This window comes from Salvelinus alpinus, chromosome 3, assembly GCF_045679555.1.
Source record: "Salvelinus alpinus chromosome 3, SLU_Salpinus.1, whole genome shotgun sequence".
NCBI classification, from domain to species: Eukaryota; Metazoa; Chordata; class Actinopteri; order Salmoniformes; family Salmonidae; genus Salvelinus; species Salvelinus alpinus.
The window spans coordinates 109,285,778-109,310,175 of record NC_092088.1 but is presented as its reverse complement, the minus strand read 5'-3'; the positions used below and the strand labels follow the sequence as shown (position 1 = coordinate 109,310,175).

At 47.4% G+C, this 24,398-nt stretch overlaps 1 protein-coding gene across 47 annotated transcripts in view; it reads right to left on the bottom strand.

The window, feature by feature from the left end:
* LOC139571681 (ankyrin-3-like) overlaps nt 1-24,398 on the bottom strand; it is a 408,808-nt gene that overhangs the window by 155,892 nt on the left and 228,518 nt on the right. For 37 of the 47 annotated variants that reach the window (XM_071394781.1, XM_071394785.1, XM_071394780.1 and 34 more), the window contains 8 exons: nt 24,277-24,300; nt 21,595-21,693; nt 15,772-15,870; nt 13,409-13,507; nt 12,960-13,157; nt 11,958-12,056; nt 9,071-9,169; nt 6,901-6,999 (listed from right to left, as the gene is read on the bottom strand). In XM_071394781.1, coding sequence (XP_071250882.1) covers nt 6,901-6,999; nt 9,071-9,169; nt 11,958-12,056; nt 12,960-13,157; nt 13,409-13,507; nt 15,772-15,870; nt 21,595-21,693; nt 24,277-24,300 — 816 coding nt within the window. Of the gene's footprint in view, nt 1-6,900; nt 7,000-9,070; nt 9,170-9,637; nt 9,654-10,926; nt 10,957-11,957; nt 12,057-12,959; nt 13,158-13,408; nt 13,508-15,771; nt 15,871-21,594; nt 21,694-24,276; nt 24,301-24,398 lie in introns of those variants that run through there. The other 10 variants (XM_071394775.1, XM_071394794.1, XM_071394790.1 and 7 more) reach the window with 3 other exon arrangements.

Sequence of the window (24,398 nt, the reverse complement as noted above, 5' to 3'; positions counted from 1 at the left end):
GGGGGATTCTCTCCAGTCAGTATGGGGGATTCTCTCCAGTCAGTATGGGGGATTCTCTCCAGTCAGTATGGGGGATTCTCTCCAGTCAGTATGGGGGATTCTCTCCAGTCAGTATGGGGGATTCTCTCCAGTCAGTATGGGGGATTCTCTCCAGTCAGTATGGGGGATTCTCTCCAGTCAGTATGGGGGATTCTCTCCAGTCAGTATGGGGGATTCTCTCCAGTCAATATGGGGGGATTCTCTCCAGTCAGTATGGGGGGATTCTCTCCAGTCAGTATGGGGGGATTCTATCCAGTCAGTATGGGGGGGATTCTATCCAGTCAGTATGGGGGATTCTCTCCAGTCAGTATGGGGGATTCTCTCCAGTCAGTATGGGGGGATTCTCTCCAGTCAGTATGGGGGGATTCTCTCCAGTCAGTATGGGGGATTCTCTCCAGTCAGTATGGGGGATTTCTCCAGTCAGTATGGGGGATTCTCTCCAGTCAGTATGGGGGGATTCTCTCCAGTCAGTATGGGGGATTCTCTCCAGTCAGTATGGAGGGATTCTCTCCAGTCAGTATGGGGGATTCTATCCAGTCAGTATTGGGGGATTCTATCCAGTCAGTATGGGGGATTCTCTCCAGTCAGTATGGGGGATTCTCTCCAGTCAGTATGAGGGATTCTCTCCAGTCAGTATAGGGTATCTCTCCAGTCAGTATGGGGGATTCTCTCCAGTCAGTATGGGGGATTCTCTCTAGTCAGTATGGGGGATTCTCTCCAGTCAGTATGGGGTATCTCTCCAGTCAGTATGGGGGATTCTCTCCAGTAAGTATGGGGGGATTCTCTCCAGTCAGTATGGGGGATTCTCTCCAGTCAGTATGGGGGATTCTCTCCAGTCAGTATGGGGGATTCTCTCCAGTCAGTATGGGGGATTCTCTCCAGTCAGTATGGGGGATTCTCTCCAGTCAGTATGGGGGATTCTCTCCAGTCAGTATGGGGGATTCTCTCCAGTCAGTATGGGGGATTCTCTCCAGTCAGTATGGGGGGATTCTCTCCAGTCAGTATGTGGGGATTCTCTCCAGTCAGTATGGGGGGATTCTCTCCAGTCAGTATGGGGGGTATCTCTCCAGTCAGTATGGGGGGATTCTCTCCAGTCAGTATTGGGGATTCTCTCCAGTAAGTATGGGGGGATTCTCTCCAGTCAGTATGGGGGGATTCTCTCCAGTCAGTATGGGGGATTCTCTCCAGTCAGTATGGGGGATTCTCTCCAGTCAGTATGGGGGGATTTTCTCCAGTCAGTATGGGGGATTCTCTCCAGTCAGTATGGGGGATTATCTCCAGTAAGTATGGGGGATTCTCTCCAGTCAGTATGGAGGGATTCTATCCAGTCAGTATTGGGGATTCTATCCAGTCAGTATTGGGGGATTCTCTCCAGTCAGTATTGGGGGATTCTCTCCAGTCAGTATTGGGGGATTTTCTCCAGTCAGTATTGGGGGATTCTCTCCAGTCAGTATTGGGGATTCTCTCCAGTCAGTATGGGGGGATTCTCTCCAGTCAGTATGGGGGGATTCTCTCCAGTCAGTATGGGGGATTCTCTCCAGTCAGTATGGGGTATTTCTCCAGTCAGTATGGGGTATTTCTCCAGTCAGTATGGGGAATTCTCTCCAGTCAGTATGGGGGATTCTCTCCAGTCAGTATGGGGTATTTCTCCAGTCAGTATGGGGGATTCTCTCCAGTCAGTATGGGGGGATTCTATCCAGTCAGTATGGGGGATTCTCTCCAGTCAGTATGGAGGGATTCTCTCCAGTCAGTATGGGGGATTCTATCCAGTCAGTATTGGGGGATTCTATCCAGTCAGTATGGGGGATTCTCTCCAGTCAGTATGGGGGATTCTCTCCAGTCAGTATGGGGGATTCTCTCCAGTCAGTATGTGGGGATTCTCTCCAGTCAGTATAGGGTATCTCTCCAGTCAGTATGGGGGATTCTCTCCAGTCAGTATGGGGGATTCTCTCCAGTCAGTATAGGGTATCTCTCCAGTCAGTATGGGGGATTCTCTCCAGTCAGTATGGGGGATTCTCTCCAGTCAGTATGGGGGATTCTCTCCAGTCAGTATGGGGGATTCTCTCCAGTCAGTATGGGGGGATTCTCTCCAGTCAGTATGGGGGGTATCTCTCCAGTCAGTATGGGGGGATTCTCTCCAGTCAGTACGGGGGATTCTCTCCAGTCAGTATGTGGGGATTCTCTCCAGTCAGTATGGGGGATTCTCTCCAGTCAGTATGGGGGGTATCTCTCCAGTCAGTATGGGGGGATTCTCTCCAGTCAGTATTGGGGATTCTCTCCAGTAAGTATGGGGGGATTCTCTCCAGTCAGTATGGGGGGATTCTCTCCAGTCAGTATGGGGGATTCTCTCCAGTCAGTATGGGGGGATTCTCTCCAGTCAGTATGGGGGATTCTCTCCAGTCAGTATGGGAGATTCTCTCCAGTCAGTATGGGGGATTCTCTCCAGTCAGTATGGGGGGATTCTCTCCAGTCAGTATGGGGTATCTCTCCAGTCAGTATGGGGGGATTCTCTCCAGTCAGTATGGGGGATTCTCTCCAGTCAGTATGGGGTATTTCTTCAGTCAGTATGGGGTATCTCTCCAGTCAGTATGGGGTATTTCCCCAGTCAGTATGGGGTATCTCTCCAGTCAGTATGGGGTATTTCCCCAGTCAGTATGGGGTATCTCTCCAGTCAGTATGGGGTATTTCCCCAGTCAGTATGAGGTATCTCTCCAGTCAGTATGGGTATTTCTCCAGTCAGTAAGGGGGGATTCTCTCCAGTCAGTATGGGGGGATTCTCTCCAGTCAGTATGGGGTATTTCCCCAGTCAGTATGAGGTATCTATCCAGTCAGTATGGGTATTTCTCCAGTCAGTAAGGGGGGATTCTCTCCAGTCAGTATGGGGGATTCTCTCCAGTCAGTATGGGGGGATTCTCTTCAGTCAGTATGGGGGGATTCTCTCCAGTCAGTATGGGGGGATTCTCTCCAGTCACTATGGGGGATTCTCTCCAGTCAGTATGGGGTATTTCCCCAGTCAGTATGGGGTATCTATCCAGTCAGTATGGGTATTTCTCCAGTCAGTAAGGGGGGATTCTCTCCAGTCAGTATGGGGGGATTCTCTCCAGTCAGTATGGGGGATTCTCTCCAGTCAGTATGGGGGATTCTCTCCAGTCAGTATGGGGGATTCTCTCCAGTCAGTATGGGGGATTCTCTCCAGTCAGTATGGGGGATTCTCTCCAGTCAGTATGGGGGATTCTCTCCAGTCAGTATGGGGGATTCTCTCCAGTCAGTATGGGGGATTCTCTCCAGTCAGTATGGGGGATTCTCTCCAGTCAGTATGGGGGGAGTCTCTCCAGTCAGTATGGGGGGATTCTCTCCAGTCAGTATGGGGGGATTCTATCCAGTCAGTATGGGGGGGATTCTATCCAGTCAGTATGGGGGATTCTCTCCAGTCAGTATGGGGGATTCTCTCCAGTCAGTATGGGGGATTTCTCCAGTCAGTATGGGGGATTCTCTCCAGTCAGTATGGGGGGATTCTCTCCAGTCAGTATGGGGGATTCTCTCCAGTCAGTATGGAGGGATTCTCTCCAGTCAGTATGGGGGATTCTATCCAGTCAGTATTGGGGGATTCTATCCAGTCAGTATGGGGGATTCTCTCCAGTCAGTATGGGGGATTCTCTCCAGTCAGTATGAGGGATTCTCTCCAGTCAGTATAGGGTATCTCTCCAGTCAGTATGGGGGATTCTCTCCAGTCAGTATGGGGGATTCTCTCTAGTCAGTATGGGGGATTCTCTCCAGTCAGTATGGGGTATCTCTCCAGTCAGTATGGGGGATTCTCTCCAGTAAGTATGGGGGGATTCTCTCCAGTCAGTATGGGGGATTCTCTCCAGTCAGTATGGGGGATTCTCTCCAGTCAGTATGGGGGATTCTCTCCAGTCAGTATGGGGGATTCTCTCCAGTCAGTATGGGGGATTCTCTCCAGTCAGTATGGGGGATTCTCTCCAGTCAGTATGGGGGATTCTCTCCAGTCAGTATGGGGGATTCTCTCCAGTCAGTATGGGGGGATTCTCTCCAGTCAGTATGTGGGGATTCTCTCCAGTCAGTATGGGGGGATTCTCTCCAGTCAGTATGGGGGGTATCTCTCCAGTCAGTATGGGGGGATTCTCTCCAGTCAGTATTGGGGATTCTCTCCAGTAAGTATGGGGGGATTCTCTCCAGTCAGTATGGGGGGATTCTCTCCAGTCAGTATGGGGGATTCTCTCCAGTCAGTATGGGGGATTCTCTCCAGTCAGTATGGGGGGATTTTCTCCAGTCAGTATGGGGGATTCTCTCCAGTCAGTATGGGGGATTATCTCCAGTAAGTATGGGGGATTCTCTCCAGTCAGTATGGAGGGATTCTATCCAGTCAGTATTGGGGATTCTATCCAGTCAGTATTGGGGGATTCTCTCCAGTCAGTATTGGGGGATTCTCTCCAGTCAGTATTGGGGGATTTTCTCCAGTCAGTATTGGGGGATTCTCTCCAGTCAGTATTGGGGATTCTCTCCAGTCAGTATGGGGGGATTCTCTCCAGTCAGTATGGGGGGATTCTCTCCAGTCAGTATGGGGGATTCTCTCCAGTCAGTATGGGGTATTTCTCCAGTCAGTATGGGGTATTTCTCCAGTCAGTATGGGGAATTCTCTCCAGTCAGTATGGGGGATTCTCTCCAGTCAGTATGGGGTATTTCTCCAGTCAGTATGGGGGATTCTCTCCAGTCAGTATGGGGGGATTCTCTCCAGTCAGTATGGGGGATTCTCTCCAGTCAGTATGGAGGGATTCTCTCCAGTCAGTATGGGGGATTCTATCCAGTCAGTATTGGGGGATTCTATCCAGTCAGTATGGGGGATTCTCTCCAGTCAGTATGGGGGATTCTCTCCAGTCAGTATGGGGGATTCTCTCCAGTCAGTATGTGGGGATTCTCTCCAGTCAGTATAGGGTATCTCTCCAGTCAGTATGGGGGATTCTCTCCAGTCAGTATGGGGGATTCTCTCCAGTCAGTATAGGGTATCTCTCCAGTCAGTATGGGGGATTCTCTCCAGTCAGTATGGGGGATTCTCTCCAGTCAGTATGGGGGATTCTCTCCAGTCAGTATGGGGGATTCTCTCCAGTCAGTATGGGGGATTCTCTCCAGTCAGTATGGGGGGATTCTCTCCAGTCAGTATGGGGGGTATCTCTCCAGTCAGTATGGGGGGATTCTCTCCAGTCAGTACGGGGGATTCTCTCCAGTCAGTATGTGGGGATTCTCTCCAGTCAGTATGGGGGATTCTCTCCAGTCAGTATGGGGGGTATCTCTCCAGTCAGTATGGGGGGATTCTCTCCAGTCAGTATTGGGGATTCTCTCCAGTAAGTATGGGGGGATTCTCTCCAGTCAGTATGGGGGGATTCTCTCCAGTCAGTATGGGGGATTCTCTCCAGTCAGTATGGGGGGATTCTCTCCAGTCAGTATGGGGGATTCTCTCCAGTCAGTATGGGAGATTCTCTCCAGTCAGTATGGGGGATTCTCTCCAGTCAGTATGGGGGGATTCTCTCCAGTCAGTATGGGGTATCTCTCCAGTCAGTATGGGGGGATTCTCTCCAGTCAGTATGGGGGATTCTCTCCAGTCAGTATGGGGTATTTCTTCAGTCAGTATGGGGTATCTCTCCAGTCAGTATGGGGTATTTCCCCAGTCAGTATGGGGTATCTCTCCAGTCAGTATGGGGTATTTCCCCAGTCAGTATGGGGTATCTCTCCAGTCAGTATGGGGTATTTCCCCAGTCAGTATGAGGTATCTCTCCAGTCAGTATGGGTATTTCTCCAGTCAGTAAGGGGGGATTCTCTCCAGTCAGTATGGGGGGATTCTCTCCAGTCAGTATGGGGTATTTCCCCAGTCAGTATGAGGTATCTATCCAGTCAGTATGGGTATTTCTCCAGTCAGTAAGGGGGGATTCTCTCCAGTCAGTATGGGGGGATTCTCTCCAGTCAGTATGGGGGGATTCTCTCCAGTCAGTATGGGGTATTTCCCCAGTCAGTATGAGGTATCTATCCAGTCAGTATGGGTATTTCTCCAGTCAGTAAGGGGGGATTCTCTCCAGTCAGTATGGGGGGATTCTCTCCAGTCAGTATGGGGTATTTCCCCAGTCAGTATGAGGTATCTATCCAGTCAGTATGGGTATTTCTCCAGTCAGTAAGGGGGGATTCTCTCCAGTCAGTATGGGGGATTCTCTCCAGTCAGTATGGGGGATTCTCTCCAGTCAGTATGGAGGGATTCTCTCCAGTCAGTATGGGGGGATTCTCTCCAGTCAGTATGGGGGATTCTCTCCAGTCAGTATGGGGGGATTCTCTTCAGTCAGTATGGGGGGATTCTCTCCAGTCAGTATGGGGGGATTCTCTCCAGTCACTATGGGGGATTCTCTCCAGTCAGTATGGGGTATTTCCCCAGTCAGTATGGGGTATCTATCCAGTCAGTATGGGTATTTCTCCAGTCAGTAAGGGGGGATTCTCTCCAGTCAGTATGGGGGGATTCTCTCCAGTCACTATGGGGGATTCTCTCCAGTCAGTATGGGGGGATTCTCTCCAGTCAGTATGGGGGATTCTCTCCAGTCAGTATGGGGGGATTCTCTCCAGTCACTATGGGGGATTCTCTCCAGTCAGTATGGGGGGATTCTCTCCAGTCAGTATGGGGGATTCTCTCCAGTCAGTATGGGGGGATTCTCTCCAGTCAGTATGGGGGGATTCTCTCCAGTCAGTATGGGGGGATTCTCTCCAGTCAGTATGGGGGGATTCTCTCCAGTCACTATGGGGGATTCTCTCCAGTCAGTATGGGGGGTATCTCTCCAGTCAGTATGGGTATTTCTCCAGTCCTACCTTGGCCTTGACCTCCACTCTGGCTCCGCTCTGAACCAGGTATTTGACCACGTCAGCCTGGCCGGCCCTCGCTGCCATGTGGAGCGCCGTTTCTCCCCTCTGGAACACAGAGATACACACAGTAACCCTGGTAACCTAACCTAACACAGGTTACACATGTTACTTCACAAACACACAGGTACCAGGGTTCTATCAAACACACAGGTACCAGGGTTCTATCAAACACACAGGTACCAGGGTTCTATCAAACACACAGGTACCAGGGTTCTATCAAACACACAGGTTAGGTACCAGGGTTCTATCAAACACACAGGTTAGGTACCAGGGTTCTATCAAACACACAGGTTAGGTACCAGGGTTCTATCAAACACACAGGTACCAGGGTTCTATCAAACACACAGGTACCAGGGTTCTATCAAACACACAGGTTAGGTACCAGGGTTCTATCAAACATACAGGTTAGGTACCAGGGTTCTATCAAACACACAGGTTAGGTACCAGGGTTCTATCAAACACACAGGTTAGGTACCAGGGTTCTATCAAACACACAGGTTAGGTACCAGGGTTCTATCCAACACACAGGTTAGGTACCAGGGTTCTATCCAACACACAGTTTAGGTACCAGGGTTCTATCCAACACACAGGTTAGGTACCAGGGTTCTATCAAACACACAGGTTAGGTACCAGGGTTCTATCAAACACACAGGTTAGGTACCAGGGTTCTATCAAACACACAGGTTAGGTACCAGGGTTCTATCAAACACACAGGTTATGTACCAGGGTTCTATCAAACACACAGGTTAGGTACCAGGGTTCTATCCAACACACAGGTACCAGGGTTCTATCCAACACACAGGTACCAGGGTTCTATCAAACACACAGGTACCAGGGTTCTATCCAACACACAGGTTAGGTACCAGGGTTCTATCCAACACACATGTACCAGGGTTCTATCCAACACACAGGTTAGGTACCAGGGTTCTATCCAACACACAGGTTAGGTACCAGGGTTTTACCAAACACACAGGTTAGGTACCAGGGTTCTATCAAACACACAGGTTAGGTACCAGGGTTCTATCAAACACACAAGTTAGGTACCAGGGTTCTATCCAACACACAGGTTAGGTACCAGGGTTCTATCAAACACACAGGTTAGGTACCAGGGTTCTATCAAACACACAGGTTAGGTACCAGGGTTCTATCAAACACACAGGCTAATGTTCTAAAATCTATATGGAATGCTTTCCCCAACCTTTCTTTGAAATTATCACATAGTTTCTTTCAAATTCTATGATATGAGAGAGAGAGGGGGGGGGTGGAGCTAGAGAGAGAAAGAGAGAGAGAGAGAGTGAGAGCGAGATAGAGAGAGAGTGAGAGGGGGAGAAATGGAGCTAGAGAGAGAGAGAGAGAGAGGGGGGGGGGGTGGAGCTAGAGAGAGAAAGAGAGAGAGAGAGAGTGAGAGCGAGATAGAGAGAGAGTGAGAGGGGGAGAAATGGAGCTAGAGAGAGAGAGACAGGGGGGGAGAAATGGAGCTAGAGAGAGAGGGAGAGAGAGACTGAGAGGGAGAGAAATGGAGCTAGAGAGAGGGAGAGAGAAAGAGAGAGCAAGAGCGAGAAAGAGAGGGAGAGAGAGAGTGAGAGGGGGAGAAATGGAGCTAGAGGGAGAGGGAGAGAGAGTGTGAGAGGGGGAGAAATGGAGCTAGAGAGAGAGAGAGAGAAAGAGAGAGCAAGAGCGAGAAAGAGAGGGAGAGAGAGAGTGAGAGGGGGAGAAATGGAGCTAGAGAGAGAGGGAGAGAGTGTATTCTGTGAGGGAGAGAGTGTATTTTGTGAGGGAGAGAGTGTATTCTGTGAGGGAGAGAGTGTATTCTGTGAGGGAGAAAGTGTATTCTGTGAGGGAGAGAGTGTATTCTGTGAGGGAGAGAGTGTATTCTGTGAGGGAGAGAGTGTATTCTGTGAGGGAGAGAGTGTATTCTGTGAGGGAGAGAGTGTATTCTGTGAGGGAGAGAGTGTATTCTGTGAGGGAGAAAGTGTATTCTGTGAGGGAGAGAGTGTATTCTGTGAGGGAGAGAGTGTATTCTGTGAGGGAGAGAGTGTATTCTGTGAGGGAGAGAGTGTATTCTGTGAGGGAGAGAGTGTATTCTGTGAGGGAGAGAGTGTATTCTGTGACTCACCACATTAGTTGTGTTTGGCGAAGCTCCGTGATTCGTCAGCTGAGTGACGATGTTATCGTGTCCCATGAAAGCCGCCACATGGATCGGAGTGAGACCCGACTGTAACGGAGACACAGAGTTATTCTAGGAACAAGAGACTCAACTGAAACAGAGACAGAGATAGTCCTCTTTAAAGTTGTAGGCAGTTCACCGAGTGCGTAGCCCCCAGCCCCTAGCTCACAACAGAAGTTATCTGGCCCTTTTCTGGTATAAACAGATACCAGAGCCCCTCTAACCAGCACCAAGCCGTCCTCCTCAAGCCCCTGTCAGCAACATGTGTCCGGTCCAGTTAAAACTCCTAACCTCAGCTAACTCAGATACGTATGTTCACTTCAAAACCACTTCAAACAGTCTGTAGCAAACAACTCCAATGACCAGAACTTAGTGTCCATGTCCACCTAACAAAGACAAACAGCACAGAACCACAGAACAGAGATCCATTCTAAAATGGTTGAACAGAGAGACACAGTCAGTCAGAAGACAACGTGTTAGTTAGTAGCTCCTCTGTAGGTCTTCTGAAGTTCCTACCTCGGTCACTGCCTGTATGGACACTCCGTGTTTCATCTCCTACCTCGGTCACTACCTGTATGGACGCTCCATGTTTCAGTTCCTACCTCGGTCACTGTCTGTATGGACACTCCGTGTTTCAGTTCCTACCTCGGTCACTGTCTGTATGGACGCTCCGTGTTTCAGTTCCTACCTCGGTCACTGTCTGTATGGACGCTCCGTGTTTCAGGTCCTACCTCGGTCACTGTCTGTGTGGACGCTCCATGTTTCAGTTCCTACCTCGGTCACTGTCTGTATGGACGCTCCATGTTTCAGTTCCTACCTCGGTCACTGTCTGTATGGACACTCCATGTTTCAGTTCCTACCTCGGTCACTGTCTGTATGGACGCTCCGTGTTTCAGGTCCTACCTCGGTCACTGTCTGTATGGACACTCCGTGTTTCAGTTCCTACCTCGGTCACTGCCTGTATGGATGCTCCATGTTTCAGTTCCTACCTCGGTCACTGCCTGTATGGACACTCCGTGTTTCAGTTCCTACCTCGGTCACTGTCTGTATGGACGCTCCGTGTTTCAGTTCCTACCTCGGTCACTGTCTGTATGGACGCTCCTTGTTTCAGGTCCTACCTCGGTCACTGTCTGTGTGGACGCTCCATGTTTCAGTTCCTACCTCGGTCACTGTCTGTATGGACGCTCCGTGTTTCAGTTCCTACCTCGGTCACTGTCTGTATGGACACTCCATGTTTCAGTTCCTACCTCGGTCACTGTCTGTATGGACGCTCCGTGTTTCAGGTCCTACCTCGGTCACTGTCTGTATGGACACTCCGTGTTTCAGTTCCTACCTCGGTCACTGCCTGTATGGACGCTCCTTGTTTCAGTTCCTACCTCGGTCACTGTCTGTATGGACGCTCCGTGTTTCAGTTCCTACCTCGGTCACTGTCTGTATGGACGCTCCGTGTTTCAGTTCCTACCTCGGTCACTGTCTGTATGGACACTCCGTGTTTCAGATCCTACCTCGGTCACTGCCTGTATGGACACTCCGTGATTCAGATCCTACCTCGGTCACTACCTGTATGGACACTCCGTGTTTCAGTTCCTACCTCGGTCACTGCATGTATGGACGCTCCATGTTTCAATTCCTACCTCGGTCACTACCTGTATGGACGCTCCGTGTTTCAGTTCCTACCTCGGTCACTACCTGTATGGACGCTCCATGATTCAGATCCTACCTCGGTCACTGCCTGTATGGACGCTCCATGTTTCAATTCCTACCTCGTCACTACATGTATGGACGCTCCGTGTTTCAGTTCCTACCTCGGTCACTGCCTGTATGGACGCTCCGTGTTTCAGTTCCTACCTCGGTCCATGTCTGTATGGACGCTCCATGTTTCAGTTCCTACCGCGGTCACTGCCTGTATGGACGCTCCATGTTTCAATTCCTACCTCGTCACTACCTGTATGGACGCTCCGTGTTTCAGTTCCTACCTCGGTCACTGCCTGTATGGACGCTCCGTGTTTCAGTTCCTACCTCGGTCCATGTCTGTATGGACGCTCCATGTTTCAGTTCCTACCTCGGTCACTGCCTGTATGGACGCTCCATGTTTCAGTTCCTACCTCGGTCACTGCCTGTATGGACGCTCCATGTTTCAGTTCCTACCTCGGTCACTGCCTGTATGGACGCTCCATGTTTCAGTTCCTACCTCGGTCACTGCCTGTATGGACGCTCCATGTTTCAGTTCCTACCTCGGTCACTGCCTGTATGGACGCTCCGTGTTTCAGTTGTTACCTCGGTCCATGTCTGTATGGACACTCCGTGTTTCAGTTCCTACCTCGGTCACTGTCTGTATGGACGCTCCATGTTTCAGTTCCTACCTCGGTCACTGCCTGTATGGACGCTCCATGTTTCAGTTCCTACCTCGGTCACTGTCTGTATGAACGCTCCATGTTTCAGTTCCTACCTCGGTCACTGTCTGTATGGACGCTCCATGTTTCAGTTCCTACCTCGGTCACTGTCTGTATGAACGCTCCATGTTTCAGTTCCTACCTCGGTCACTGCCTGTATGGACGCTCCGTGATTCAGTTCCTACCTCGGTCACTGCCTGTATAGACACTCCGTGTTTCAGTTCCTACCTCGGTCACTGTCTGTATGGACGCTCCGTGATTCAGTTCCTACCTCGGTCACTGCCTGTATAGACACTCCGTGTTTCAGTTCCTACCTCGGTCACTGCCTGTATAGACGCTCCGTGTTTCAGTTCCTACCTCGGTCACTACCTGCATAGACGCTCCGTGTTTCAGTTCCTACCTCGGTCACTGCCTGTATAGACACTCCGTGTTTCAGTTCCTACCTCGGTCACTGCCTGTATGGACGCTCCGTGTTTCAGCAGCAGTTCCATCACTTTGATTCTGTTCTTCTTGCAGGCGATGTGGAGCGGAGTGAAACCATTCTAAAAGAAAAACACACAGCACAACTCTACAGATGTCCTGGTAGCATCCAGCCTGGTTAACACACAGCTAACCAGATACTAACCAGATAAACATGTGGAGTTACAGTAACACAGCTGGATCAGACTGGCCTCTCTGGCTGCTTTGAGGTTTGCCACCATGTGTTATTTCTTCAGTTCTTCATCCTTTTTCTCTCTAAACTTCAGCCATTCTGATCCAATGACTAAACGCCATGCCGGTATACAAGCAGCCTGATGCCATAAACCCTAGCCCTGACCCTGCTGCCTGATGCCATACACCCTAGCCCTGACCCTGCTGCCTGATGCCATAAACCCTAGCCCTGACCCTGCTGCCTGATGCCATAAACCTTAGCCCTGACCCTGCTGCCTGATGCCATAAACCCTAGCCCTGACCCTGCTGCCTGATGCCATAAACCCTAGTCCTGACCCTGCTGCCTGATGCCATAAACCTTAGCCCTGACCCTGCTGCCTGATGCCATAAACCCTAGCCCTGACCCTGCAGCCTGATGCCATAAACCCTAGCCCTAACCCTGCTGCCTGATGCCATCAACCCTAGCCCTGACCCTGCTGCCTGCCAACACACTTTACTGTCAGCCTCAGAGGCTGTGGACTGGATGAGACAGAACCATACAACAGGAAGTGGATGTGCATTTCACACTGATTATACTGGTTTTCTAACAGGAACCAGGGAACAACAGAGTTCTGTGTTTCACTGTCAGCATGTTACTGTTCCCATGTCACTGTTCTGTGTTTCCAATTTAGTGTGGATCCCAGGAAGAGTAGCTACTGCTAAAGCTAATGCTAAGTTATTGCTAAAATAATGCTAAGCTTAAGCTAAGCTAACAGCTAACAGGGATTTTAATACACAGTGTGACTGATGCTTACCAGTGCTTTAGCGTTGGGATTGGCCTTCTTGTCCACAATGACCTTGGCGACCTTGTAGTGTCCGCAGTGGGCGGCGACATGCAGGGCCGTCAGGTAGTCGTTGGTGACATCATCAACAGGAACCTCGTGGTGTAGCAGGAGCTGAACACAGTTCAGATGATCCCCCTGGGTGGCCATGTGGAGGGGAGACAGACCGTTCTGGAGGGGGACAGAGAGACAGTTTAGAGGGGAGACAGACCGTTCTGGAGGGGGACAGACAGACAGTTTAGAGGGGAGACAGACCGTTCTGGAGGGGGACAGACATACAGTTTAGAGGGGAGACAGACCGTTCTGGAGGGGGACAGACAGACAGTTTAGAGGGGAGACAGACCGTTCTGGAGGGGGACAGACAGACAGTTTAGAGGGGGGACAGGGACAGAGAGAAAAAGACATTGCCATAGTTACCGTACCTTAGTTTTGGACAGGATGGGAGCTCCTCTGTCTAGCAGCATCTCCAGCACCTGTTCATGTCCGCTCCTGGCGCCACAGTGGAGAGGGGTCAGACCATCCTGGGGTCAGAGGTTAAGGGGAAGTAGGGTATTACACAGGTTACTTACTGGATCTCTGACTATTGGTTCTTCCCTGCTGGGTTTTCTAGATGTTTTGTGTATGTTGTGTGTGAGCTAGATTTACTTCCTGTAGGACAATAAACATGAATCTAAACACGGACCAGTCCTCCTGTAGGACAATAAACATGAATCTGACCACGGACCAGTCCTCCTGTAGGACAATAAACATGAATCTGACCACGGACCAGTCCTCCTGTAGGACAATAAACATGAATCTGAACACGGACCAGTCCTCCTGTAGAACAATAAACATGAATCTGAACACGGACCAGTCCTCCTGTAGGACAATAAACATGAATCTGACCACGGACCAGTCCTCCTGTAGGACAATAAACATGAATCTGAACACGGACCAGTCCTCCTGTAGAACAATAAACATGAATCTAAACACGGACCAGTCCTCCTGTAGGACAATAAACATGAATCTGAACACGGACCAGTCCTCCTGTAGGACAATAAACATGAATCTGAACACGGACCAGTCCTCCTGTAGGACAATAAACATGAATCTGACCACGGACCAGTCCTCCTGTAGGACAATAAACATGAATCTGACCACGGACCAGTCCTCCTGTAGGACAATAAACATGAATCTGAACACGGACCAGTCCTCCTGTAGAACAATAAACATGAATCTGACCACGGACCAGTCCTCCTGTAGAACAATAAACATGAATCTAAACACGGACCAGTCCTCCTGTAGAACAATAAACATGAATCTAAACACGGACCAGTCCTCCTGTAGGACAATAAACATGAATCTGAACACGGACCAGTCCTCCTGTAGGACAATAAACATGAATCTGAACACGGACCAGTCCTCCTGTAGGACAATAAACATGAATCTGACCACGGACCAGTACTCCTGTAGGACAATAAACATGAATCTGACCACGGACCAGTCCTCCTGTAGGACAATAAACATGAATCTAAACACGGACCAGTCCTCCTGTAGAACAATAAACATGAATAATTTACAGTAGTTTTGCTATTTCTATTGTCACAACAACCATGTTATATCTGGGACTGAGACAACACTAGAGAAGAGCAGCTTCCATACAGGGCTTTATGTCATAATATACATCCAAACAGAAACATAGATGTTCAGTATTCACAGGTTTCACGTTGCGTCACTACATCACTGAAAGTTCTATGAGGTCCGACTGAGCGTTGTACTCAGTGCATTCTCAATTGGCACTGATGAGGATTTAGTGACTTGGAAACACAATGACACTTCTAAAGTGATGAATGTTCCATTGCCATTCTGGCTGGCAACGTTCTTATGCCTTGCTTGCTAGCTAGCCAACTACGGCTAAATTACAGTCACGTCAAAAAGTACAGCCAGAATAACAGCAAAGTAGCCGCATTTTCATTTGTTTAAGTTGTTTTCTAGTGACATTTATTTGGATACATCCATAACAATGAACTAATGAGGTACGATTTTGCCTGGCATAGGACATTTGCTCACTCGTCGGGACTCGTTTGCTCTCTCATCGGGACTCGTTTGCTCTCTCGTCGGGACTCGTTTGCTCTCTCGTCGGGACTCGTTTGCTCTCTCGTCGGGACTCGTTTGCTCACTCGTCGGGACTCGTTTGCTCACTCGTCGGGACTCGTTTGCTCACTCGTCGGGACTCGTTTGCTCACTCGTTGTTCAGAGGAGCCAACAACACAGCTAAAACCATCACTTCAAACTGAATCTGGAAAGACTGAAAACTAGCTGCCCTTCCTTTTGTTCTTTACCTGTTTTTCAATGGACATTCCTTTATCCATAACAATTATACCAGCTGATTCATGATCTGGACTGTCTGAGAAACGCTGCCTGTCTGTCTCGTCCCGACACGTTCATTACTACGGGACAGCTGGAGATCCAATGTGAATATAGAAACAATGTTGAAAATGTCGGAGCGACAGACAGCGAGGTTTATACAAATCTCCGCTGTTAAAACTAAATGTTAGTCTAAAAGAAATGTGAGATAATGTCCAGATGCTTTTTATAGGGGAGATAAAGGTTATAAATAGCCTGGCTGGGCTGAGGAGACAGTGGATGGCGCAGTCAGATGGAACAGAGTAAATAGACATTTTAATGTCATAGATTTACCCGGTGGTAACTTGTGGAATAGACGCCGGCTGGAATGCTGTTTTATCCAATCAGCATTCAGGATGAGACCCACCCGTTGTATAACGTAGTATAGTGTATATCTAACCTTAGTCCTGGCGTCTATCTTGCCTCCCCTCTCCAGCAGAACTTTGACCATGTTGCCATTCCCTCTCTTAGCAGCCACGTGCAGCGGCGTGATGTCATTCTGAGGAGGGGAGACACCACATCAAGTCATACATACAGTACAGTCATTATTTCCATCAGGTTGGACATTAATACCTACACATACAGTACAGTCATTATTTCCATCAGGTTGGACATTAATACCTAAACATACAGTACAGTCATTATTTCCATCAGGTTGGACATTAATACCTACACATACAGTACGGTCATTATTTCCATCAGGTTGGACATTAATACCTACACATACAGTACGGTCATTATTTCCATCAGGTTGGACATTAATACCTACACATACAGTACAGTCATTATTTCCATCAGGTTGGACATTAATACCTACACATACAGTACTTTGAATGACACTAACAGCAGGTTATCAGTTGTTCTGGGTGTATTGTAAACAGCTTCACCCGATGAAGTTACCCTTAACACGACCTAATGTACAGTATCACTGTCAGTTGACACTGTGTCTGTAGGACAGTCAGGTCTGAGGTAGTCTGTGGTACTGGGTTAGTGAACTGTGTCTGTAGGACAGTGATATAGGATAACACATTACCATTGGTGGAGGGATATAGGATAACACATTACCATTGGTGGAGGGATATAGGATAACACATTACCATTGGTGGAGGGATATAGCATAACATATCACCATTGGTGGAGGGATATAGGATAACACATTACCATTGGTGGAGGGATATAGGATAACATATCACCATTGGTGGAGGGATATAGGATAACATATTACCACTGGTGGAGGGATATAGGATAACACATTACCATTGGTGGAGCGATATAGGATAACACATTACCACTGGTGGAGGGATATAGGATAACACATTACCATTGGTGGAGGGATATAGGATAACACATTACCACTGGTGGAGGGATATAGGATAACATATTACCATTGGTGGAGGGATATAGGATAACATATTACCATTGGTGGAGGGATATTCGATAACATATTACCATTGGTGGAGGGATATAGGATAACATATTACCATTGGTGGAGGGATATAGGATAACACATTACCACTGGTGGAGGGATATAGGATAACATATTACCATTGGTGGAGTGATATAGGATAACATATTACCATTGGTGGAGGGATATAGGATAACATATTACCACTGGTGGAGGGATATAGAATAACATATTACCATTGGTGGAGGGATATTCGATAACATATTACCATTGGTGGAGGGATATAGGATAACATATTACCATTGGTGGAGGGATATAGTATAACATATTACCACTGGTGGAGGGATATAGGATAACATATCACCATTGGTGGAGGGATATAGCTTAACATATTACCATTGGTGGAGGGATATAGGATAACATATTACCACTGGTGGAGGGATATAGGATAACACATTACCATTGGTGGAGGGATATAGGATAACATATTACCACTGGTGGAGGGATATAGGATAACATATTACCATTGGTGGAGGGATATAGGATAACATATTGCCATTGGTGGAGGGATATAGGATAACATATTGCCATTGGTGGAGGGATATAGGATAACATATTACCACTGGTGGAGGGATATAGGATAACACATTACCATTGGTGGAGGGATATAGGATAACATATTACCACTGGTGGAGGGATATAGGATAACATATTGCCATTGGTGGAGGGATATAGGATAACATATTACCACTGGTGGAGGGATATAGGATAACATATTGCCATTGGTGGAGGGATATAGGATAACATATTGCCATTGGTGGAGGGATATAGGATAATATATTACCATTGGTGGAGGGATATAGTATAACATATTACCACTGGTGGAGGGATATAGGATAACATATTACCATTGGTGGAGGGATATTCGGTAACATATTACCATTGGTGGAGGGATATAGGATAACACATTACCATTGGTGGAGGGATATAGGATAACATATCACCATTGGTGGAGGGATATAGCTTAACATATTACCATTGGTGGAGGGATATAGGATAACATATTACCACTGGTGGAGGGATATAGGATAACATATTACCATTGATGGAGGGATATAGGATAACATATTACCATTGGTGGAGGGATATAGGATAACATATTACCACTGGTGGAGGGATATAGGATAACACATTACCATTGGTGGAGGGATATAGGATAACAGAATACCACTGGTGGAGGGATATAGGATAACATATTGCCATTGGTGGAGGGATATAGGATAACATATTACCACTGGTGGAGGGATATAGGATAACATATTACCATTGGTGGAGGGATATAGGATAACATATTACCACTGGTGGAGAGATATAGGATAACACATTACCATTGGTGGAGGGATATAGGATAACACATTACCATTGGTGGAGGGATATTCGATAACATATTACCATTGGTGGAGGGATATAGGATAACATATTACCATTGGTGGAGGGATATAGTATAACATATTACCACTGGTGGAGGGATATAGGATAACTTATCACCATTGGTGGAGGGATATAGCTTAACATATTACCATTGGTGGAGGGATATAGGATAACATATTACCACTGGTGGAGGGATATAGAATAACACATTACCATTGGTGGAGGGATATAGGATAACATATTACCACTGGTGGAGGGATATAGGATAACATATTACCATTGGTGGAGGGATATAGGATAACATATTGCCATTGGTGGAGGGATATAGGATAACATATTGCCATTGGTGGAGGGATATAGGATAACATATTACCACTGGTGGAGGGATATAGGATAACACATTACCATTGGTGGAGGGATATAGGATAACATATTACCACTGGTGGAGGGATATAGGATAACATATTGCCATTGGTGGAGGGATATAGGATAACATATTACCACTGGTGGAGGGATATAGGATAACATATTGCCATTGGTGGAGGGATATAGGATAACATATTGCCATTGGTGGAGGGATATAGGATAACATATTACCACTGGTGGAGGGATATAGGATAACACATTACCATTGGTGGAGGGATATAGGATAACACATTACCATTGGTGGAGGGATATAGGATAACATATTACCACTGGTGGAGGGATATAGGATAACATATTGCCATTGGTGGAGGGATATAGGATAACATATTACCACTGGTGGAGGGATATAGGATAACATATTACCATTGGTGGAGGGATATAGGATAACACATTACCATTGGTGGAGGGATATAGGATAACACATTACCATTGGTGGAGGGATATAGAATAACATATTACCACTGGTGGAAGGATATAGGATAACATTTTACCATTGGTGGAGGGATATAGGATAACACATTACCATTGGTGGAGGGATATAGGATAACACATTACCATTGGTGGAGGGATATAGCATAACACATTACCACTGGTGGAGGGATATAGGATAACATATTACCATTGGTGGAGGGATATAGCTTAACATATTACCATTGGTGGAGGGATATAGCTTAACATATTACCATTGGTGGAGGGATATAGGATAACACATTACCACTGGTGGAGGGATATAGGATAACATATCACCATTGGTGGAGGGATATAGCTTAACATATTACCATTGGTGGAGGGATATAGCTTAACATATTACCATTGGTGGAGGGATATTCGATAACATATTACCATTGGTGGAGGGATATAGGATAACATATTACCCCGTCCTAGTGTAAAGCGCCTCCATACCATCAGCAGCTGGAATCAAACGGTTTCTTCATGCTGGGATGGACAGTATTATGGGATGTCCTGGCAAACAGCGGCCAGATTCCATCTACATCTATAGGCTCATATTTCATAGTGCAGAGGTATGACTGACTGAGAGCCTTGGCAGGGTGTGTCTATGTGTAAGGGCCTTGGCAGGGGGAGTGCAGACTGACACCAGCAGCTGTAGAATGACATCTGAATGGGCTATTGGGTATGACCCTGCACATTCAGGTCCCCGAGCACATTCTTGACGTGGGCAGGATGGAAACAGGCCAGATGAGTCTTACCCAGGCCTTGTTTTAGAGGAGACTGACCCTAGTCTTGTTTTAGAGGAGACTGACCCTAGTCTTGTTTTAGAGGAAACTGACCCTAGTCTTGTTTTAGAGGAGTCTTACCCCGATCTTGTTTTAGAGGAGTATTACCCTGATCTTGTTTTAGAGGAGTCTTATCCTGATCTTGTTTTAGAGGAGTCTTACCCTGCTCTTGTTTTAGAGGAGTCTTACCCTGATCTTGTTTCAGAGGAGTCTTACCCCGATCTGGATTTAGAGGAGTCTTATCCTGATCTGGATTTAGAGGAGTCTTACCCTGGTCTTGTTTTAGAGGAGACTGACCCTGATCTTGTTTTAGAGGAGACTGACCCTAGTCTTGTTTTAGAAGAGTCTTACCCTGATCTTGTTTCAGAGGAGTCTTACCAATAACTTGTTTTAGTAGTCTTAACCTGATCTTGTTTTAGAGGAGTCTTACCCAGGCCTTGTTTTAGAGGAGTCTTACCCTGATCTTGTTTTAGAGGAGTCTTAACCTGATCTTGTTTTAGAAGAGTTTTACCCTGGTCTTGTTTTAGAGGAGACTGACCCTAGTCTTGTTTTAGAGGAGTCTTACCCTGATCTTGTTTCAGAGGAGTCTTACCCTGGTCTTGTTTTAGAGGAGTCTTACTCTGGTCTTGTTTTAGAGGAGTCTTACCCTGATCTTGTTTTAGAGGAGTCTGACCCTGGTCTTGTTTTAGAGGAGTCTTGCCCAGGTCTTGTTTTAGAGGAGTCTTACCAAGGCCTTGTTTTAGAGGAGTCTGACCCTGATCTTGTTTTAAAGGAGTCTTACCCTGGCCTTGTGTTAGAGGAGTCTTACCCTGGTCTTGTTTTAGAGGAGTCTTACCCAGGTCTTGTTTTAGAGGAGTCTTACCCTGGTCTTGTTTTAGAGGAGTCTTACCCTGGTCTTGTTTTAGAGGAGTCTTACCCAGGTCTTGTTTTAGAGGAGTCTTACCCTGGTCTTGTTTTAGAGGAGTCTTACCCTGGTCTTGTTTTAGAGGAGTCTGACCCTGATCTTGTTTTAGAGGAGTCTTACCCAGGCCTTGTTTTAGAGGAGTCTTACCCAGGCCTTGTTTTAGAGGAGTCTGACCCTGATCTTGTTTTAAAGGAGTCTTACCCTGGTCTTGTGTTAGAGGAGTCTTACCCAGGTCTTGTTTTAGAGGAGTCTTACCCTGGTCTTGTTTTAGAGGAGTCTGACTCTGATCTTGTTTTAGAGGAGTCTTACCCAGGCCTTGTTTTAGAGGAGTCTGACCCTGATCTTGTTTTAAAGGAGTCTTACCCTGGCCTTGTGTTAGAGGAGTCTTACCCTGGTCTTGTTTCAGAGGAGTCTTACCCTGGTCTTGATTTAAAGGAGTCTTACCCTGATCTTGTTTCAGAGGAGTCTTACCCTGGTCTTGTTTCAGAGGAGTCTTACCCTGGTCTTGTTTTAGAGGAGTCTTACCCAGGCCTTGTTTCAGAGGAGTCTTACCCTGATCTTGATTTAAAGGAGTCTTACCCTGGTCTTGTTTCAGAGGAGTCTTACCCTGGTCTTGTTTCAGAGGAGTCTTACCCAGGTCTTGTTTCAGAGGAGTCTTACCCTGATCTTGTTTTAGAGGAGTCTTACCCTGGTCTTGTTTCAGAGGAGTCTTACCCAGGTCTTGTTTCAGAGGAGTCTTACCCTGATCTTGTTTCAGAGGAGTCTTACCCTGGTCTTGTTTTAGAGGAGTCTTACCCTGATCTTGTTTTAGAGGAGTCTTACCCTGGCCTTGAAGTCCACGGACGCACCGCGGTTGAGGAGGAGCGTTGCCACGTTGATGTTGCCGTAGTGAGCAGCAATGTGCAGCGGAGTAAAGCCACTCTAGAAGACAGATACATCATGACATCAGCACTCAGTCACAACACAACCAATCAGAGCAGCCCCTCATACCGTCATCGCCAGATGGGACTGCTCTTTGATCAGACACACTGCAGACCCTGCCTACAGCCCAATGATCTCCTTCCTCCCAAAGTGTGCGCTTGTTCACTTCCCTTCACTGATTTTAAAGTAAATGACTGGTATATGAAATATGGTAGAAACTACCACTAGTCTATGGTGTCTCCACCAGTCCAATGAAATATGGTAGAAACTACCACTAGTCTATGGTGTCTCCACCAGTCCAATGAAATATGGTAGAAACTACCACTAGTCTATGGTGTCTCCACCAGTCCAATGAAATATGGTAGAAACTACCACTAGTCTATGGTGTCTCCACCAGTCCAATGAAATATGGTAGAAACTACCACTAGTCTATGGTGTCTCCATAGAGTTATAGTTCATCAGTTGTTAACTTCAAGTAGTCTGAAGCAGATGCTGTACGAGACTATAAGCTACAGTAGTGTTGGGTGGAACTGTGATCTACAGTAGTGTTGGGTGGAACTGTGATCTACAGTAGTGTTGGGTGGAACTGTGATCTACAGTAGTGTTGGGTGGAACTGTGATCTACAGTAGTGTTGGGTGGAACTGTGATCTACAGTAGTGTTGGGTGGAACTGTGATCTACAGTAGTGTTGGGTGGAACTGTGATCTACAGTAGTGTTGGGTGGAACTGTGATCTACAGTAGTGTTGGGTGGAACTGTGATCTACAGTAGTGTTGGGTGGAACTGTGATCTACAGTAGTGTTGGGTGGAATTGTGATCTACAGTAGGCCTGTTTAGCTGTGTTCGCTGTTGGGGAACAGAAAAAGCAGCATAGCCACATTTAGAGTAGAGGACTTGATGCTGCAGCTGGGGCTTTCTGCTGACCGACACCTGCCTGCCTCAGGGTGTCTGGGATCTCCTGCCTGGGTCATGCACAAGCCTGGGGATGTTAAGGCAGACACTGAGAGGGACTAGCTGGTGGACTGGGTCTCTGCTGCTGGGGGATAGCTTCCTTTATTCTTTATTTGGATCCACATTAGCTGGCACCTTGGCAACCGCTAGTCTTCCTGGGGTCCAATGGTGTCTTGCAGTATCTCATCACAGAACTCAGCCAGTGTTTGGTGTTATTACATACTACCGGGAAGAGCTTTTGGATATCAGAGTGGCGGTAACGCACCAGCATTACCAGCATTACGACAAGGAATACGACTTTCCGGAATTGGATCCTTTGATCATACCCTCCAGGGCAATTGAACTGATTCCAGAGGCTGTTCCAAAACACCTCCGGCGGAAAAGAGGTACTCGGAGTGAACTTTTAGTCCGACTCAAGTAGGCATGCACACTGCTTCCGAGTATGTTACTAGCTAAAGTTCAGTCTCTGGATAGTAAAGTTGACGAGCTCATGGAGAGGATTTCCTTCCAGAGAGACATCAGGGATTGTAATGTACTCTTTCACGGAAACATAGCTCTCTCGGGATATAATGTCTGAGTCCGTTCAGCCAGTTGGGTTCTCAGTTCATCGCACAGACAGGAATAAATATCTCTCCGGGAAGAAGGGCGGGGGTGTATGTTTCATGATTAACAACTCATGGTGTAATTGTGATAACACACAGGAACTCGAGTCCTTTTGTTCACCCAACCTAGAATACTTCACAATCAAATGCCGACCGTATTACCTCCAAGATAATTCTCTTTGGTTATAGTCACAGCCGTGTATATTCCCCCTCAAGCTGATACCACGACGGCCCTCAAAGAACTTCACTAGACTTTATGAAAACTGGAAACCACAAATCCCGAGGCCGCATTTATTGTAGCTGGGGATTTTAACAAAGAATATTTGAGGAAAACGTTACACATTGACTAGTACTCGCACTGCTAAAACCCTCGACCACTGCTACTCCAACTTCTGGGATGCCTACAAGGCCCTCCCCGGCCCTCCCTTCAGCAAATCTGATTATGACTCCATTTTGCTCCTCCCTTCCAATAGGCAGAAACTCAAAAAGGGAGTACCTGTGCTAAGGACTATTCAATGCTGCTCTGACCAATCAGAATCCACGCTTCAAGATAGTTTGATCACGCGGACTGTGATATGTTCCCGGGTAGCTTCCGAGAAAAACATTGACAAGTAAACACAAGCATTACGCTACACCCGCAATAACATCTTCTAAACACGTGTAGGTGACAAATAACATTTTTTTTTTGAGGAGCGGGGCGATACCTTTTATTGACTAAATTAAATGTCAGTGGCCATTGGCGGTTGAAGTGTTAACCAGGTTCTTAAGGGTTTTATGAGACTGGATAAAGGAAGCCAGCCCCTCAGCTGTAGAGACCGTCAGTCCATGTTGTCAGTACATTGAGGTCGGAGGTCATGCTACTTTCTAGTCCCTTCTGGAAAGAACCAAGACAGACAGTAAATAAAATAACAGAAGAAGCAATGCAGGAACAGGGAGGAGAGATGAGGCAGCAGTTAGCAGTTAGCAGTTAGCAGCAGGGTGTGAGGTGGTGGGCTGTGAGTGCTGAGTGTGTAGAGGAGATCCAAATATACCTCTGTGGTCCTATTCACCATCATCTAGGGAGAGCAACACCAGCGAGAGGTGAAGAGAGGAGAGAATGGGAGGTTAGTGCATCACAACGACACTATGGCTGCACCATGCTGTACGATGGTGG